This window comes from Lissotriton helveticus, chromosome 9 (assembly GCF_964261635.1).
Source record: "Lissotriton helveticus chromosome 9, aLisHel1.1, whole genome shotgun sequence".
In the NCBI taxonomy this organism is placed as follows: Eukaryota; Metazoa; Chordata; class Amphibia; order Caudata; family Salamandridae; genus Lissotriton; species Lissotriton helveticus.
In genome coordinates, this window is record NC_136070.1 from 1237917280 (window position 1) to 1237937737 (window position 20458).

The 20458-nt window shown below is 44.1% G+C and overlaps 1 protein-coding gene across 1 annotated transcript in view; it reads right to left on the reverse strand.

Annotated features, from left to right (window-relative positions):
* Nucleotides 1–20458, reverse strand: part of CHCHD6 (coiled-coil-helix-coiled-coil-helix domain containing 6) — an 890347-nt gene that overhangs the window by 824436 nt on the left and 45453 nt on the right. The window contains exon 4 of the mRNA XM_078661730.1: nucleotides 16094–16232. Coding sequence (XP_078517856.1) covers nucleotides 16094–16232 — 139 coding nt within the window. The remainder of the gene's footprint in view (nucleotides 1–16093; nucleotides 16233–20458) is intronic.

Below are 20458 nucleotides of genomic sequence, written 5' to 3' on the forward strand. Positions count from 1 at the left end.
GGCAGGGCGACATTGGGGCCATGGAGGACGCTGAATGGCAGGCGGCACTGATGTCCCCGCGCGAATCGGCTATCAATCACAGATTCAGGCTCATACAATTGAAGATATTGCATAGAACTTAGATGTCCGCTCCCCTCTTAGCCAAAATTGGTAGGCGCACAAATGATCTTTGTCTTCGTAATTGTGGGCTTGTTAGTACGTTTTATCATATTATCTGGGACTGCCCGGTGATCCAGGACCTTTGGAAGCGAGCGGCTCGTAAGATGTCTGATGCGCTAGGGAAACATATCTCTCCGTCTCCAAAAAGCGGACTCCTTAATGTATGGGACCACACGGATCTCACTACACTGGAACAACAATGGGCGTCTCTGGGCTTCCTTTTATTGAAACGTGAAATAGCAATGCAATGGGGCTCGCCAAACAAACCGCTTCTGATCAGATGGGTCGCTGCAATGGATACATGTATGTTGTCTGAAAAAACTGTATATAAGATCAGGGGGTGTCCTAAAACTTGGGATAAGAAATGGGGGCACTGGAATGTCTTTAGAGGTGAACTTTGAAGTTCCCCTACAACTGAAATGGCGATGGCCAGGACTGGTCCTCCCCGAACTCGCTCTTGTAATGCACCACTGTAATACACGCTCTTTATGTCGAATTTTGTACTTAATGATTGTCAACTGATCACTTACTCTGCTTTGTTTAATAAATCTTTTTTTTTTTTTTAAAGTACACGTTGCCCTACTTACCATGCTCCCTAATTTATTTAGCTTCTAAAAATAATGTTTTCTTGTAACTCTGGACCTAAGGAGGCCACCCCTGTACCATTGTCTCTTGTATATAATTTGCGTCCAATGAGCGCATGTACTGGATGTACATATTTACTTGGCGTGGCACGTACCAGAAATGCACGTATACCAGGGAGCCATGAGTAAGTAAGGGGCAGATCGTGTAGAAGGCCATTTGTAGGTAGACCACCAGCATCTATTTGCTTCATGTATCACAAGCCCGCTCTTTTCAAGGACAACAGTATGTGATTATCAAAGCACCAGATGACGACATCCAATGGCGAAAGCGAAACATGAGGCCCGGCTGCACAACAAAATGGCGCCAGCTTCTGACAGTAACAATATATAATAGCAGCTGTGTCTGCTATTAATACAGTTTTCTCATCTTTTCACGGGCCCCCAACATTTGTATTCTGGTTCCTAAAATGTTTTAGCTTTTAACAAAGAGCATTGCTCACTTATCATGTACACCCCTGGCGCAGCCCAAATGCATCTCAGAGTGTTAGCAGCGCGCTAATAATCCAACTTCACACAACTACGTGAGGCCCGGTCAAGCAGTCTTAAGGAAGAAGCCGGGCTATTATCAGATGCTAGCCCCACAGTATTAACATGAAGCATACTACACAGGAGCCCAGCCTCGAGAGACTGACTGAAGCCCAGCTACATGGAGAGCTGAAGCCAGAGGAGGGACTCCCAGACCACTGCCAGAGGAGGCTGAGACAGCAGACTCCAATGATGTGTTCATCACGCAGATTACCAGAGCAATTTAGTCCTTGGTGCAAATTCCCTACAGATACCATGGAAAGTATTTTAAGCAGTGATTGGTCGCACTAACCAATAGCAGTTCGGTAAATAGTCCTCACATGCTAATTGCCCACAGGCTGGAGTGCTGAGACAATTTTGCTCAAGGGATTGAAAGAACCATTTATTAGTGGACACTCATCCCAAAAAACATTACACGGCACACAATACATTACTTCCTTTATTTGCCTCCCTTATATGTATGTTTTAGTATTTTTAAGGTGTGAACCTAGCTGGCTAGGAATGGAGAAATAAACATGGGGCAACCCCAAGTGGGGATGCATGGGGAGGGCAGAGGTAGACGGTAGAGCTAGTGGAAGGGGTTAAAAGTCTGCCTATGCTGTTCGCGGACGACCTGATTCTTACTCTCACGCGCCCGCGGGACTCCCTACCGGCAGTCCATAGAGCGCTTTGCCTCTTTGAAAGAGCCTCCGGTCTCAAGATTAACCATGACAAGTCCTGGGCCCTGAACCTTACCATACCGTCGGGCGAGCTCCCCGCCCTGAGAGAGGTCGTGCCCTATCAGTGGGCCGAGCGACACATTAAGTACCTGGGTCTCACCTTGACCCCCTCCCTTGAAGACTGGAGCTCTGTTAATTGGCGGGCTTGCCGGAAGGAGGTTTTGGAAGAGTTGCGGCAGTGGAAACCCCTAATGCTGTCCTGGTTAGGCCGCCTCCACGCAGTCAAAATGTCGATCCTCCCCAAAATTCTATACGTATTCCAATGCCTCCCCACTCCCATCCCGCTGCACTGCATACGGAGCTTGCAGCGCAACCTCATCTCCTTTATCTGGGGTGGTAAGCGCCCCCGTTTCTCCCAGAAAATTCTAATGGCCCCACGCGATAGGGGGGGGCTAGCCTGTCCTCACTTGGTCCACTATTCCTGGGCTGCGCACCTCCGATTTGTAATAGAATGGGGAGTGCGCGAGAGTGAAAAAGGATGGCTGCACATGGACAGGGCGGTGACGGGACGCACCATTTGGGACCTACCATGGCTTCATCGGGCGGCCCGCTCCAGAAGTGCGTACCTTGCAGTGCCTACGAAAACGGTGCTGGACATTTGGGATGCCGTCGTGGTTTCTAGGGGTCTAACAACGTTCCCGTCCCCGCATACCCCCATTGCAGCAAACCCTCACTTCCCGCCGGCCCATCGAACCCGGGCTTTTGAGAACTGGGTGCAGGGGGACTGAAGGGTGCTTTGTGACCTGTTTGATGGGGGCTCCTTTAAGTCATTCGACCACTGTTGCGAGGAGTTTCACCTGCAGCCTGCTGCGCCGCTACAATACGTCCAACTGCGACACTGGGCCTCTGGTGATTCTGTGTACTGGGCTGCTACGCGCGCCTTCACCCCCTTCGAGCGCTTGGCACGCACCCTAGGGGGCTTGAAACGGTTGGTCTCCCAGATCTACCGCATCCTACAACACCCAACCCTCCTTCAAACTCATCCGTATCAGCGTCAATGGCAGAACGCGGTCGATGCGGATATTACGCCTTCACAATGGGAGGCGGTGTGGAGAGATATCCCTAAAGTGTATCGGAGCATCCCGCAACGAGAAAATGCCTATAAACTTTTAACTCAATGGTATTACACTCCCCTGCGACTCCATAAGATGTTCCCCAATGCTTCGCCGCTGTGCTGGAGGTGTCGGGCTGCGACGGGGGATTTTGTGCACATATGGTGGGCGTGTCCGCTCCTCACCGTCTTCTGGAAGGAGGTTCTTAGCCACATCAGGGGGGTGCTGGGATTCCCTTTGCCTGAAGCCATAGGTACGATCCTGTTGGGTATTAGGCCAGCAAATCTTAAGGCCCTAACCCGTGGCGACTGGAGTGTAGCACTACAGATGCTCGGTGCGGCCAACCAACTCATAGCCTTGTATTGGAAGAAAACTGACGCTCCTCCAATAGCTTCCTGGTTTGTGCGGCTGTGGCACGTCCTGACAATGGAGCTCCTAACGGCGCGACTCCAGATGCGCCCCACCCGCTTCGAAACAGTTTGGAAGCCCCTGGTGCGCTATATGTGTTCTACAGAGCATGCACGATACATGCCCACTAGACTCAGGACCCTACATCTCTTTGAGGATGCCATTGTCCCTACTGACCCTACTAGGTTGCTCCCGTAGGAGACTCCTGTACTAGTTGAGCTCCGGAGGCATGCCCCTGCTACCTAATGCTGCTCCCCGACCGCAGACCTGCCTGCCGCCCCTACTAGCGTCTTCCCCTTCTACTCTCTGTCTCTGCCTTACTTCCTTCTCGCTTTCCGCTTCTCTCGCTCTTCTGTCGATCTCTCATGTTCTTCTGGACCCCTGTTGGGCCCTTAGTAATTATTGGGCTTGTTGCTCTCTTATCTTCTCCCCCTGACCTGTGATTGGGGTTTTCCTAGCGCTGGACACCTTCAACAGCTTTTTCTTAGCCATGCGGCCGGCCCCTCGGGGTTGTAGGCACGGCGCTGTGTTCATTACTCTGACTTAACGAATACTGTTGCGCACTCTTCGCGGCCGGCCTCGGATAAGAGGTTGTGGGCTTAACGCTGTGTATTTGTGCCCCTTCGGGGGCTTTGTTTCAAAATAAAACAGACTTGTAACAAAAAGTCTGCCTATATGAGGTAAGTTCCTTGAAGATGTGTCTTTTTTCAATTTCTTCCTGAATTCTAAGAGGGTTTGGTGCTGTTCTGATGTCTGGGGGGATGGTGTTCTGATTGGGGGCGGGGGGAGGAATGCTGAGAAGGTTTGTTTTCTCTTTCCTGCAGTGTTTAGTCTCTAACTCAGTAATTTTGAATCTTCTTGCCTCACTTTGATCTCCAGATAATATTAGTTGTTAGCTTGGTAGACAGGGGTCTTAGTTTAAACAGTCTTGTAAGTGATGTAGATGATCCTCAAAAGGATCAGGCTTGTAGGGGGAGCAGCTGAAGATCCTTTAGCGCAAGGGGGCCATGGTCTGATTTCTTCAGCCCCATGATGACCGTGATGCTATGTAAAGGATGCCTTTCATGAGAGTAAAGAGTGGTCTCTGGTATGACGTTGAGCAGTCGGGCTGCCTCCATCTAGGTGGGATGAAATGGGCTCAATTGCCATTTTGAAATCTTCTTCAGGCTTTTGTGGTCTTCTTGACTATTTGTTCTTTGAGTGAGAGGTACAAGTCAAAGGTGAGTCCGAAGTATTTGGCCTGTTCTGTCAGTTGGAGTGTGAAGCCTGTTAGGTTCAAACTGGAGAGTCGTGACTGAATCAGAGGGTTTGATGTTGTTGGCAATTAGGAGGAAGATGCTCTTCATGGGGTTTAGCATCAGGGAGTTTGTTGACATCCAGGTTTGGATGCATTCGAGGCAAGCTTTGAGTCTCTGTATGTCACTAATTGAGGACATTTTTATATAGAGTTTGGTGTCAGCACATTTGTAGATTTTATCACTGCCAGGATTGGTCTCAAGAGTTCCACATACAGGTTGAAAACGATGGGTGAATTGATACCTGGGTGATGGGGAGAGTATGGGATCTGCTACTCCCAATCCTAGTGATTTGCTGCAGTTTGCTTAAGTAGGATGTAAATCATTGTAGGATTGTGCAGTATATGTAGCATAAGCTTCACTGACAGATTTGTGCAGTATATGTAGCATAAGCTTCACTGACAGAGAAAAGGTATAGTACAGACCACACATACACAACTCTCTCACAATCACACACACGTTTTTAAACTTATAGACTGGCCCCTTGAACTCCAAAAGAGTGTGTGCACAAAAATCACCTTTTTAGTCAAGGTTATGTGCAGACATGCCTATTCTGAAAGCCACTCCACAGCGCACAGATTCTTTTGTAAGACTATCCAAAAACAGACCTTACTTTGGAAATGGAAATAAATGACAGCTTTGGAAATTTTAAATAGAGATCAAAAAAGCATCTCTGATCAGAAAATGGAAGACATTCAGAAGGTTTGGCTTTGATAAAAAAGATATAATCGTATATCTAATGGCACACAAACATTCACTTAAGTGACTAATAACCCCCTACACACGCCCAAACAAAGGCAGAGTAAAAATGAGAATTGCACTGCAGACTGAAACATTTTACAGTAAGGATTAGGAAAGTCAACAGGTCTTAACTTGGCAAACTTGTATGGTGGTTACTTTTGTATTTTCTATAAGATGCATGTGCCACAAAGAAAAAGAAAGTAAAGGAAATACGTTCAAGCCTAAATAAAGTGGGCATCTTTGACAATAAATAACAAAAATGTAAACAAATAATAATAGCATATAATTTTAATAGAGAAGTACGGGGGTTCCCAGCAGACAAGTATACATGGAACAGGGACAGAAACCCTTTTTAGTTTTAATGCACATCACATTAAGCATCAGCTCTTATTAGCACAACGAAAATGTAATATTTGCTTTAAATTACTATAATCTGAAGGCATAGGGGCTGATTTAAAGTTTTGCGGACAGGTTATTGCATCGCAACGGAGTACCGTCTCGACCAAACGGTCGGTCTGCCCGCCTCATTTAGACGTGGGCGGAGCAAAAGTTTGTAAATGATGGAGCCTTATTCGGCTCCGTCACTGACATACTTCTCTGATGGACCAATAGAGTACTGGCATCCAGAAATTCTCTTGGTGAGGAATACACGGTTAGATAGAATATCCAGCAGAAAGAGCGTTACCGACGGTAAGTAACTTGTTCATCTTCCTATGAACTTGTGCAAATAAAGGCACCGTCCACAATTATTTGCTTGCTACTCACGAGGATGATGAAGATAGTGATAATGAGGACGTAAAAACCGAGATTATCTACTTATATCCTACTGAGTCATTGTGGGGATTTTGCCCCTCGGTAAAAAAGAGGAATCGAGAAAGTAGAATCATGTATTTCGCTCTTTAAAACCAGGGCCGTATTATGAACACACCAATCCACATGTGTACCTTAACATGCAGTAAGTGATATGTTATTTGACCGAATTTCAAAAATATCAACTCAAAGTGCACATTAATCCTAATATGTCTACAAAGTTTCATGTATTTCGGTGGCCTAGAAGCCATTCATCCTGTATTGTACAATTTCACATTTTCTACACTGGGTAGTAAGCATAGTCTCATTAGGAAGATTGGCAGAAAGAAGCGTGAATTTCAGAAAGTAGTAAAGTCAGCATTTGTTTATGCAGATATCTCCTCATGCGGCGATTGCAGTGTGTGGAGGACCCTTTAATCTGGCACCAGAACCTGACACACAAATAAATGTGTGCAACTGCCAATATCTACATCGAACTTCTATATCTACGTCAAAATCTACACAACAGATTATTTTACTACTGGGTGCCAGGTCTGTCCACATTCAGGGACATACAGTTATAAAAAATAAAGATTTACACCTTGTTCCAGAATATTCACATTTAAGTGCATCCTTATCTCTGACTCACAGGCAAGAAGAGCCTAAATAGCCATCAGCAAATCAAAGACTATTGTATTTATCATCAATTCAATAGACATAAGAAATCAATCCTGACCTACTGTACCCCATTTTCCTGACGAAGGCACAGCTCAGTGCCGAAACGCGCATCGAACGCAAGAGATTGATACTTGTGTGCCACATTGTTTTTCCTTCATTAATAAATTGAAAGACATTAGAAAAGGCTTCCTGGCACAAAGAGAAATCCAAAGAAGGAAAAACATCACCTACTCGTTCCTCGGTCCCTCAAGATTCAGAATAACCAACAACGGCTCAAATCTAATCTTTGATGATCCAATAGAATTGACACGGCACCTGACAGTAACGGCACCACTAGCAATGGAACTAACAACTACATCATCGAAAAGAAGAGCATCACAAGACGAAGCTGAAGTCAAAGAATAAAAAAGAAAAAAAAAAGCAACTAACTTTTAACAAACGTACACACAAGGACTTGCAATGCAGTATCAAATACAACCATACTTACCTCACACAAATGAACGAATTAAAGACAATAGCACTGAATATGCCAGGCAAAGTATCTACCTCAATAAAATCGACGTGCTCCCCTTCAACAACGTCACAAGCGAAAATGTACAAAGAATAACATCCCAAGAAAGAAACGCCAAAAACGAACAGAACGCAAGCTGAAAAGACTAATGAGACCACCTGCAAAGAAGGAAAAAAAAAAAAACGGGGGAGGGAACACAAAAGACAATCTGTAACTAGATCGTCAACCAGGGCGCAGACCCGGGGAAGCAAGGGGGCAGAGGACATTGCTGTCACACGCTTCCAGCACAACAAAGAAGACGATGGGGGGAGGGGAGGGAGGGACGGAAAGGGGGGGAGAGAAGGTGGCTCAGCTATTCTCATTGTATTTGTTTTGTAGACTTAGTTTTGTATGTCATGTCAGTCATGTACGTCACGCCAGAAACCCATACCCAATAGACAACTCCAGGCAAGATCCAGAACTAAATCATGCAGTCCTTGACCCCACTGCCAGCCTACATGAGGTAACAATAAGAACACATCCAACGCACTTGAGAAGATCGATAATACAACGTTCAATACCACACTGCAATGGATAGCAAAGAGTCACTACAATCCGACCTCAAGGTCGTATCACTAAACGTCAAAGGACTTAACCACCCAGTGAAAAGGAAAAAGATTTTGGACTGCCTAGCTAAAACAAAGGGAGACATCATCCTTCTGCAAGAGACCAAACTAGCGGCAGAGGACGCAAGCAAACTTAAAGCGCGTTGGATAGGCCAATTAACCTGCTCGCCGGCAGTAGGAAAAAAAGGAGTTATCACCCTAGTAAGCGCCAAGGCCAAAATAACAATCGAAGATGTGGATGAGGACACCGAGGGAAGATTTCTGTTCACACGATTAAAAAGAGGGGAGGAAACAATATCGGTAACAAATCTATACGCACCCAACACTGACGAGGCAGAATTCTGGGAGAAAGTATCTAGGAAACTAGAGAAACACCACACTAACAACCTAAACATTGTTGCAGGCGACTTCAACCAGGTCTTAGCCAAGTCTTAGATCACACTCTAGACAGGCAATCACATGCCATTATAAGACCAACGGCCTACCATAACATCCTGAGAAATATCTGTAACAGATTTCAACTGTAAGACCCTTGGAGACTACAACACCCAGACACCCGGGACTATACTTTCTACTCCAACCCGCACAACACTTGCAGCAGAATTGACTATATCCTCATCTCCAAATCACACATACATCTGACCGATCATACAGACATAGCAGCAAGAACAATCTAAGATCATTCCTGCATTAGCCTACACATGTCAGGCAGACACAATGACCACATTACCAGAAAATGGTGATTCAGTAATATCACTCTAGCAAAGCAAGAAGACAAAGACATAATAGAAAAAGCAATCAGGAACTACTTAACGGAAAATGACACAGAGGACAAAAATCCAAAATTACTGTGGGAAGCCCTGAAAGCAACTATAAGAGGGAACCTGACAGAAATAAAAGCCAGAAGAGATAGAGAAGCAAAAGCGCAACTAAACAAGTTAGAAGTGGACATCAAACTACTAGAAGCAAAGCACATAGAAGACACATCAAACTCAGAAATCCTCCTAACACTCACAAGTAAGAAATATGAATACAACAGAATCCTCAGCGTGAGAGCAGGAATGTGGATCAGGAAGTACAAACAAGTCAACTTGTGCGAGGCTAACAAAGCAGGGAAAATACTGGTGTCATACCTCAAACGCAAACAGAGACAACACTCTATAGCAAATATCACAGACAAGCAAAACATAACACACACAAACCCCTCGAAAATCCTACAAACCTTCAGGGAGTTCTACAAGGAACTATACACCAAAGATAACAACTTAGACGAGGAGGGCATCCCAGACTACCCGCAAAAACTAAACCTCCCCAAACTACCAGACAAGGAAGCAAAGGCGCTCGGCCATGCATTCAAGTAATCAGAGATAGCAATGGCCATAAAGTCACTGAAAGATAACAAAGCACCAGGACCGGACGGTTACACAGCACCGTTCTACAAAAAGTATAAAGATCTTCTTGCCCCAGTCCTGACAAAAGCATTCAACCACTGCGCAGAGGAGGGCACGGTAACAGAAACTATGTCACAAGCCGACATTAATAGTCATCCCTAAAGAAGACAAAGACACACAGTGGCCTAAAAACTACCGACCCATATCGCTCATCAACCTAGACTGTAAGATATACGCTAAAGTACTAGCCACCAGACTCAACAGAATCCTACCCCAGCTAATAGGAAACACGCAGGTAGGGTACATGAAAACCCGCATGTCACACGACAACACTAGACTACTGTGCCAGATGATTGAACACTCCTCCAACTCAACGCACCCAGCCGTAGCTATCACACTGGATGCCTAAAAGGCCTTCGATAGAGTCTCCTGGCACTTCCTTGAGAAGTGCTTACAAGAGTACAACGTAGGGAGCGAATACACGAAGAAAGTCATGGCGCTATATAAAAAACCAACTGCAAAAATTGCCATAAACGGTGGCTCGTCCGCCGCGTTAGAACTTAAAAGAGGCACAAGACAAGGGTGCCCCCTATCCCCACTACTATTCCTACTGGCACTAGAACCCCTGATCACAGATATCCTAGCAAACAATCAAATGACAGGGATAACGATAAACAACACAACAGCCAAGATAGCTGCCTATGCAGACGACCTGCTAATCATGACAGAAGACCCCGCCGTAGCCATACCTGCTCTCATGAACACTATCGACAATTATGCCAAACTCCCAGGCTACAAACTTAACAAAGACAAATCAGACTGTATGCCACAATGTACACACCACCAAGGAAGTACTAGGGAACATAGGACTGGCATGGCAACCAAAGACCATCAAATACCTAGGTATCCAGTTCAAAAGGGACCTCAGGGGTACGCTAGAAATGAACGAGACACTTACACTCCGTAAGGTAAAGGACCTACTAGACTCTTGGTCTCCCAAATGTATCACTTGGTGGGGGCGCATAGAAACTATCAAAATGATGGTCTCTCCCATAATTAACTACCTGGCAGACATGCTACCTCCTCTGCCCATGACAGAAGACTTTCATAAAAAACTAGACCTAATGATCAACAAATTTATATGGCAAGGTAAAAAAGCGAGGATAAGTCTCCGCAAGCTCAGATTAGCAAAGAAACTGGGTGGCTGAACCTAGCCGACCACAAAACGTTCCAACTGGCTTTCATAGACAGACAAGGAATGCACTGGATACTACACAGTCAAAACTACAAACCAACCTGGCTAGCCATAGAGAAAGCCATGCTAAACAACACTGCCCCACTCACTCTACTGACGGCAAACAAACAAACACTCAACAGCAACCCGATCCTAAAGCTCACGAGACAGGCACTTCTCATGATAGACCGAAAATTGGAGGTCAGCATCTAAAACTCACAGTGGGAAACACTCTGGGGTAACCACAAAATTAAATACAGAGGTAAAACATTAGACATGATAGAATGGAAAAGACGCTGAATTCAATTCCCAATACAACTCGAACTAGAAGGAACACCACACACGTTCAACAACTTGGGGAAAGAACACAACCTACCAAGCATAGAGCTCTATAACTTCTTAGCCATTAAAACAGCCCTAACGAAAGCAAAACTACACAGACGCACACCCTCTATATTCCAACTATTAGAGAGCATAGACAAGATAGGTCACCAAGTCTCATCTCTGTACAAACTGCTCCGTCCAGCCACATCCAGGCTTAATGAGGGAAAAACGGCCTACTGGGAAAGCAAAACGAAGATGAAACTGTCGGAGCAAGACTTGCATGCTATGTGGGCCTACCCCTCTAAGAACATGATATCTCCAGTACTTGCCCAAACAAAATTCTGGCTACTCCACCAGGCCTACTGGACACCAGCAAGACTGGCATCAATAGGTCTAAAGGACAATGACACCTGCTGGAACTGCGGTATAGAAAAAGGCGATCTAGAACATCTCATATTCAGCTGTACTAAAGTAAAGAACTTCTGGAGACAAGTGTCAGATTTCACCAACAACACACTAGGCTCCACCATCAAACTGTCATTTGCCACGTTAGGTACAGCACAGATAACGCAAGAAGTCTCCACGCAGGAAGACAAAAACCTCCTTGACTTTCTCCTCTCTGCAGCAACTAAATTAATACTAACAAACTGGAAGGACACCTCCAGGGCCACCTTCAAGGGCTGGCTTAACTGGGTGACCTTCCTAAGAGGCGCAGACATAGCCACCCTCAGAAACACGCCAGGTAGACATCACAATAGGGCGATGTGGACCAAACTGGAAACGCACATGGACTCCCTCAAACTACCATAATCACACCCCTACCTACAACAAAAGTTTCCTCTATCCTCATCTTGTACTGGTCACATCTCTGTCTAACCAATCTCCACCAAACGGGTTTCGTTTTTATGTTTTATGTTTTTAACAGCGAAGATTACTATTCGAAAGTCAGCCAGTACATATTGTTTGTATGTTTTGTACTTGTAAATACCAATAAAAAGATTTAAAAATAAATAAATAAATACATTGAAATTGTTATCATTGTACCGACCTGAAATGTAAAAGGGTTGCAAATCCTAATGTACACTAGCTGGTTGCTGTATGAATGAAGATGAATGATTGAGTCTGTATGGGAACATTTTATTTTTTAACGAAACAATTTTTCTAATATTATCATCTAATAAAAATTATGTTAATTTTGTAAACATGTTTAGATACAACTGGTTCTCCTTTGTATTCATGTTGGTTTATAATCAATGACTAAAATTATTAAAATGTTTTGTTGCCTTAAGTCTTGTACACTAGATTGATAAGTCCCTGCCTTAAGGAACAGTACCCTAGCAGCAGGGGGCCTCTCTCTTTGCAATATATAGATATCTCCTGTAGGGTCCTCTTGCACTGCTTGTCGTGAAAAGATCCTGCCTCCGGTTCTTAAGTTATTTTTGTTATAGTAACAATTCTATCACCAGTTCCCGTTTCCATGGAATTGTATGCAGAGAAAAGGTTATAAAATTGTGCGGAAAATGTATGGATTTTAGCATTACAAGCTCTACCTGGATTTTGAGCAGATGCTCTGGTCCGTTGAAACAACAATTGTCACCGATTATTTTGCTTGCATATTGGCTATTTTTGCATTAAAAGCATCTTAGACTTGTAGGCTTCTTGGGGCCGTATTATACATTGTGCCCAGGCGACACAACAGCTGTGTGCGCCCACTTTGTGTGCTCCCAGTGGCATAATGGTATTACATAAAGGGCAGCTGATGCGTATGCGTCCCCTTCTGTAATACTGATAGCGCCGGTGCACATGCAGGGCCAGAGCTATCATGAGACGGCGCTCCCTCATTTGCACGGGGTTTGGTCCCACCAAATGATGGAATCACTTTGCCTCTGCGCCCGCACCATATTATAGACGCGGGTGCAGATGCAAACAGGCCATTAGGAGGTGCACTCACAGTGCGCCACAAAGATGTGCCGCAATGCCAGCGCTCCTCCTAAAGGCAGGCTTCTCAAAGGGGTGAATGGTCTTCCCATGGACCCCTCAAACATCCTAGAAATCCACTGAAAAAAACATAGGTGTGAGGAGTGCATTGCAAGGCCTAGCTTTTCTAACTATAACTGGTGAATTTCTGCTGTTTTTGAAGTTCAAAACATTATGTTGTTAACCTTTGCTTTTAGCAGTGAAGTAAAATATAAACAATTACCAACTATAAGGTCACTTTAACTTTAGTTTGTTTTCAGTTAATTTCTAGGGTTTCCTTTTACGTAAAATGAAATGTTGTTACCATACATAAAACAAATCCCGCTAGGCTTGACCCCACAAAGTCAGTCAACCCCATGTTGCACATGGCCTTTGGCTATGCACGACCTGGAATGCAGCCCCTTCCTAAAGCCTTCTTTGGCCCCGGGGTCCCCATCCCCTGGTGGACAAATGTAATTGAAAACGGGAGGAGGGCTTGCTACTGTTTGGCGGAAGATTTAAAAATGCTCCTGCCGGGGGCAGGGGTGGGGAGGGGGGAGGGAGGGGGGGCGGAGCAAACACGATTCCCTGCCCACACTAATGCAGGTAGGGAAACGACTGTGTCCCAGGGTGGGCTCCTTGAGACACAGTAAATAACCCAGCCCCGGGGGATGGGGTCCCTGAGGTTTTTAAAGGCTCAGGAAGGAGGGGTTACATTGCCCCCCTCCCCATTTTACCACATTTTAGCCCCAGGGGATGGGGTCCTAAGGGGCCCAAAATAGGCTTGGGGAGGAGGAAACACTCACGTCACCCTCCCCAAATTATAAATTGAATGGCGGTCCAACATTTGTTTTATGGTTATTATTTTGCACAATCCTGTAAGAACATGACAAAAATATCAGAATTTTTTATTTTACCCTTGCGGGGTCCATCTGGGTCCCCCCCGCAGGGCCTAGAGGGCACAGTATTCCTACCCTGCACCATTATATATATTTTTTATTATTAGTAGTATTTTATTATTACTTCGGAAAAGGGGACCAAGTCCCCAAGTCCTGTAATGGCTGCCACCAACAATTCTCTCTTGTTGCTGGCAGCTAATAAGAGCGCTCGGTCCTATGGGCGCCTGACTCGACCGAAGCAAATTGGCTCAAGGGAAAAAAGACTCCTTGGACCAATCAGAACACAATTTCTTTTTTGATTGGGTTTGAGGGACTCTCGCGAGAATCTCTCGGACACAACCAGCCAGATATACAATTATTGTTTAACCTTAATTTCTCAAAAACTTCTAACCTGATTTACACAAAATCACGAAAAGCACAATCTGCGAGCCCAGATCTAATTATCTGCCAAATGTGGTGTAATTTCACTCTGCAGTTTGAGCAGTAGAGCTGCTTAAATACGTCTATGGAAAATGCATGTGGAAATTTGATTTTCAGGCCCCCTATTTTCATGAATCCAGCTTGACTGATCACCCCAAAACTTTCAAGGAAGGAGCGGAGGGGAATTTACTTTTTTTTTTTTAATGTTAAGATTCGCCAACCGGCGCCAAAGTAATTAGCACACTAAAAACACCTGGTCTATGGAAAAGCAGTCCTAACCATAGCTACCCAGTGGCGACTGGCAATGGGAAATATATGTATATATGTATGTGTGTATGTATGTGTGTGTACAGCTACAGCTAGAGCTACTTATACATAAAACTAGATTTTCTGGCTATGACATTTTAGTAGTACAATATTTCAATATGTAAACAATATTCTGGTGGTATATCAGGTTTTACAAGCAATTCGCAAAGTGACAAAAATGAAGACCCTGGTCTTTGTGAAAAGGTAAGACATCCAAAGACCACACACTTCCTAAACGAAAAAGCCATAAATTAGCAAGTAAAATGTTTGCATGTAGCAAAGTAAATACATTAAAGAACACACGCTCGCTGTCAAATACATGCTACACTTCATGTTGCAACTACAGGCTAACAAAATGGCTACCTCATACCCAATCACCAAAATCAAATGGGTCGCAAATGGAGCAATGGAGCAATGGAACCATCCACAAAATGGCATGACGTTAACGGACCGCCCATGAAAGCAATAGCAATCTGAAGAACACAAAGACTGATGGGCACTGACAAAGCAAAACAACAAAGGAGGGCCCAGTTGGTATCTCAATGGAACCTAACAAAGCGGGCTCCGAGCTACCCTTGGAGATGCCAGGAACTAAGTAGCATGAGAAGCTTCAAGTCTTTCTTCACCACAGTCAAGACCCTTACAAATCACTCAATCCAAAAAGAGGGCAAAAATGGGAAAATGCATTTAACTAATCAGCTATCGAACATATTACCTAACAAACAGTCCCTCACAAATGAAACCATGTTCATTGACCCATACAGAACAACTGATAAACAAAAGTCAGACTGACTTGTCTGTGTATGGGTATGACAAACTCTTTCAAGATCACCCCTTTGTAGGTTTTAGCAGCCTCCTGGGTCCTGCTCAGGAGGCTCGAATCCCGAAGACTAGCAAACCCGGACAGGGATGCATCGCCAATATTCAGCAGGTTTTCAGATTAACTGGACAGGAGAATGTCTTTATGTTTTTTTAGGTGTTTGCTTCTCATCTCAATCCCCCACCCCCGGTTTCCACATGGGAACAGACATGAAGTGCGCCCTCTACAGTTCCAGCCAGGAAGGGACAGTTTACAGTATGTTGCATCATTATGTGACCACAACATTCAACAGGATATATAGTGAAAGTGTGGACTCGGATTTGTCTACTCATGTCCAGACTAGCAGATCACATGATGGGTGTGAGTAGTGAGTGGCAGGGTAATCTCGGGTCTCTGACAGCAAGAAGCCTTCAATGTACTCCTGCACAGTTAGTCTTGGTAATGGCAATTTGCAAGAAATAGTTTAAACTGAATTGAAATCTGAAGACCTTTCAATCACTGGGACTCTTTCCCAAAGAGGGCCCAAGGCTCGATATTCACAGCACATCGGAGTCATAGTCTAAAGGTTGGTCTGCGTATTTATTTAACAAGCACAGTAACGAAAAAACAGAACTCACCATTTGAGCTGATTTCTTCCGCTCTTCATTGGCGATGTTCTTCTCTCGTAGGATGCCGAGAGTCTCGCGGGCTGTCTCCCGCTCTCTTTTGGCCAGCCGAGCTAGTTCCTCCTGGATTATGGCCTGCTCATTCTCATACCTGAGCAAAGATTCAAATGCAAACAGGCTGAGCCTATTGATTGATCCTGGTGGTAACAGTGGTGCACACAACATTAAGAAGAAAGTACCACCTGACTTGAATCTGTCTGCAGAGTATTGATTCCAAGCAAAGTTAATTCCTAGAATTCATTTTGAAATATCATGTAACAGTCATAGAGAATCTGGCTAGTTCTACTCTTGAGTAGAATATTCGTCAAATATGTCCCAAGCAGAGCTTTAAGATCAAAAGATCAAGTGCAATTTGCAGTTTCGAAATTTCTTTTGAAACAAGGGGATGCAAATATTTTCATGACAAAGGCGATCAGGAATGGAATGACATTCCTTCACATGTGTACATTCATTTAAATATGTAACGGTTGACCCCCTGCTCTATTCTACGAGATCTATCTCCCAAGACAGATTCATCAATAACCTCTTAAAAATTGTCTTTTGCTGCCCTTAAAGGTTTAATAACAAGCATTTTCAATGCAATAGATCTCGCATTTTTTAAGAGTTAGAGCTATTGACGTTGCAAATGACAATGTCTTTGACCCACGCGTTTTGGTTTGGAGTGGAGTGAATGTATATAGTGTGCAGTGGAATTATGTGGTTTGGATTGGAATTGTTAGTTTGGGAATTGTGTGTGGTGTGGAGTGGATTTGTGTAGTGGAATTATGTGGCAAGGTGTGCAGTGGAAAAGGACATGGGAATCACAGACACCGGGAGACGGACACTATGAGCATCTAAACTAAAGAGAGAAAGAACACAAGGAATGGGGAGATAGAATGACAGACTTTGGGCATTTGACAAGGCGAGAACACATCTGGGAAGAAGAACGCCCGGAATACAAAGGGGTGACTAGGCATGCAGAGATAGCGAGACCTTGAACATTTGTCAGGGAGAGAGAGAACACTGGCATAGGAAGAGAGGGGTGGATAGATGTGGGCAGAGGTAGAAGTGCATTAAAAAAATATGGGAACTGTGGTGCGGCATGCTACGGGGCAGGGGCAGTGTGCTTTGGGGCGGGGTAAAAGGTATGGCTAAAAAACTAAATGTTCTGCAAGTTTTTTAGTATTTTCCATTCAGGTAGATACATTTAAACTAACACGCAGTTTAAATGAGAACAAAATAAAATAAAGTTGTTAATCAGTGGGAAATTCACTATGGCACATTATGAAACCTCTAATAATTAATGCACTGCAGAGGTCTGTGTGCAGCCATAAAGCCACATAATTAAAGCTTGGTTAGTGCAGTGGAGAATAGTGACTGGCGTATTTTGTTAGTGCTACGAGGTCCAAGCCAGAGACAGAATGCACTGAGAATATGCAAGTCATTATTTTAAACTTGCATTGCACACAGTATAAGATAGGCTGCATTAAAATGCACACACAGTTTTAAGATAAAATGGAACTTCCAATATATAGATTTTAGTAATCCCCAGACTAAACATTTTGCAATATAATGTAATTTTATATAACTGTCCCTTAAAAGCACGCACTTCACATCTCAGCTGGTAACTCCCTTGCATAGTCCACACAGCTCCCCACCTCGCATATAGATTTCAAGACTTCATATAAGCACATCAGAGCCATAAAGTTTTACAACCAACTAAGCACTAAAAATATAATTACTGCAGGGAAAGAAAGTGTCTCATGAATAAAAGCTGAAATTTCCATCTGCCGAAAATCAATCCCTCAATCCTCATCTGCGTATTTGGTTTCTACTGAGATAATGTGCAGAGACCAATTAAAACGCATTATATCCTGCTGCTACTAGTACTGTAAAGAAGATGGCAGAATAGTTGCCCTTAATGAAGTGTGGCCAATTGACAACCAGCCACAGACATGCACCTATCTATATAAAAAAGCATTTAAGTCCAGTAACTATGTGGTTTTCAAAATAAAAGTGTCCCGGTCTATCCTCTAGTCAGGAAAGAATTGTTCAGTCATTTTCCACTTTCACATTCTAACTGTTCCTTGTGGAAAAAGCCTTCTCTCAAGTCAGCATTCCAAAGAAGGCATAAATACTAAGTGGGTCCATTTAGCAGACACCAATGTTAAATTGGAGCTCAGCTCGCCAAACAAACAAGAAAATAAAAACCAGGGGCGCAGGAAGGACGACAGCAATGACAGGAGGAAGGGGATGCGAGCAAGGAGGCAACAGATGGCCAACAAAAAGGAACAATTCGAGAATTCCGCTGGGAGGAAGCCAAGCACCCAAAGACGGGACAGATGTACACTACTCACCAGACCAGAATAAAGGAATTTTGAAAGGCAGGCCAAACAAAACTAAAAGTGCTGGGCGTGTTGAAAGCCCTTAGACTGAATACAGCATGTCTTGTAGACAGTGCATGCGCTGTCTAGGCTCGACCTAAAAATGGACCACTCTAGGCTTCTAGTAAGCCAAAGTTTACCCACAAAAGACCTCTGAAAATTGTGTGCATGTTTTAGCTTCCATGCACCTGCATTAATGGCGACCATAGGTCAGGGTGTGCTTAAGGGCTTGTCTGAACACTCTCAAATAATGACTTTAGGTCCCATCTAAATAGTCCCAGTTGACCACTTTAAGTGATTAGCATTCATCTAAATACTCACAAATAACCACTTTAGGTCTTCAGTGGTAGTTAGCTCACTTAAGCATTCATAATTGTGCACAACATTCCTTATGCACTCATGAATTACTAATTTCTTTCTTTTTTTATTTCAATAGTGATAAAGTATGAGGGGAAAGAGAGCCTGGGCAGTTGAGTGGTTTAATTAAAAAAGCAATCACACAAGCCTGCTTAATGTGTTTTGCAAGGATAGGGGCTCACAAGTTACCTTGATATTTCTGGGTGGGAAAGCTTACTTAAGAGCACAATGATGACAGCAAGTCTGCTGTTTCGGCCTACTAACATTAGCTAGAGATTAGAGCCTCTGGTTAATTCTTTTACATAAATTGGCTCAAGTCCCAGTTTCCTAGACACACATTATGTCCCACTGAATACCCCTCTTTATTTCTGTGCTACTCAGGAGATGAAAAATAGTATTACTCAGAAATTCACTTCTGGAACAACATAGAAATAGTTTGACATGAGCCCCAATTATGTTTCTAGTACAAGGCACAATTTCAATGCAGGAAAAACGGGGGCTGGAAGAGGGGTGTATTGCCTAGTACCACCCTCCCTTACAGCTGAAAGAGTTAGAAACTTTAAAACTTAACATGGGCAGTGGTACAAGACTATAGTGGCAACTCTACTTTGTACCAGGTAGGGGGATGGTGAAGTTCTCAAACAGATAAGAGGCGTATGGAAAGGGTGTGTTGAAAGGTATCTGAGAAGAAGGTAAGTGTGGAGATGGCGGCATATGCTATGACAGTACAAGAGGAGAGAGGAGGAGTGTCTAAAAAAGATGGGGCAGGTTAAAGTTATCGAAGGAGTCCATGATGGCGGATATGAAAGAGGTGGCATAGGTTAGCAGTATGCAAGTAGAGTGGAACAGGTGATCTGAAAGAGACAGCAATAGTTAGGACTATGCACGAGGAGCGCAGAGACGATCTGAAAGATGGCATGGATTAGAAATACACCTAGAGTTGGTGGGCGATCAGAAAAAGATGGCACAGGTTATGAGAAAGCAGGAGGAATGCAGAAGCGGATATGAAAGTGGTGGCAAATGTTGGGAGTAAGAGAAAGAACGGCAGTGGATTGGTGGTCCTAGAAGAGATGACAGGAGCTAGGAGACTACTCTCTAAAAGTAGAAGCTGCTCACTCTACTGCCTAATTATTCAGTGGCTTCCTCAGTCTAAAGCCTTCCACTGTGCCTACAATATGGGCATTATTATATATAAGTTGCCAGTAATAAACTCCATTGCAAAGGTGACAGAGTATCCTTACCACCAACATAATGGTTTGCCTGCCAAAATTTAGATGCGGTGGACCATAGTTTGGCACCAGCGGAGACTACTCCATCCATGCCATGGCAAAACTTCTCTGGCGGCCCGAGTAAGGGCCATAGGAGAAATAGCTACATGTCCACCACCCCCCTTATTTAGATGGGCAGACATGTAGCGTTTTTTACTGCCTGTCACTGCTAGAAAAATACTGTCAGTAAGGGGCTGTAAAAGAACTAAAAATGCCGGACAAGCCATGAGAGATTATCCCCAAGGAGAGGGGGTATTATTATTTTTCTTTTCTTTTCAAAAACAAAAACCCACTTTGGGGTTTTGTTTTTAAAATTAAAAAAAAGTTGC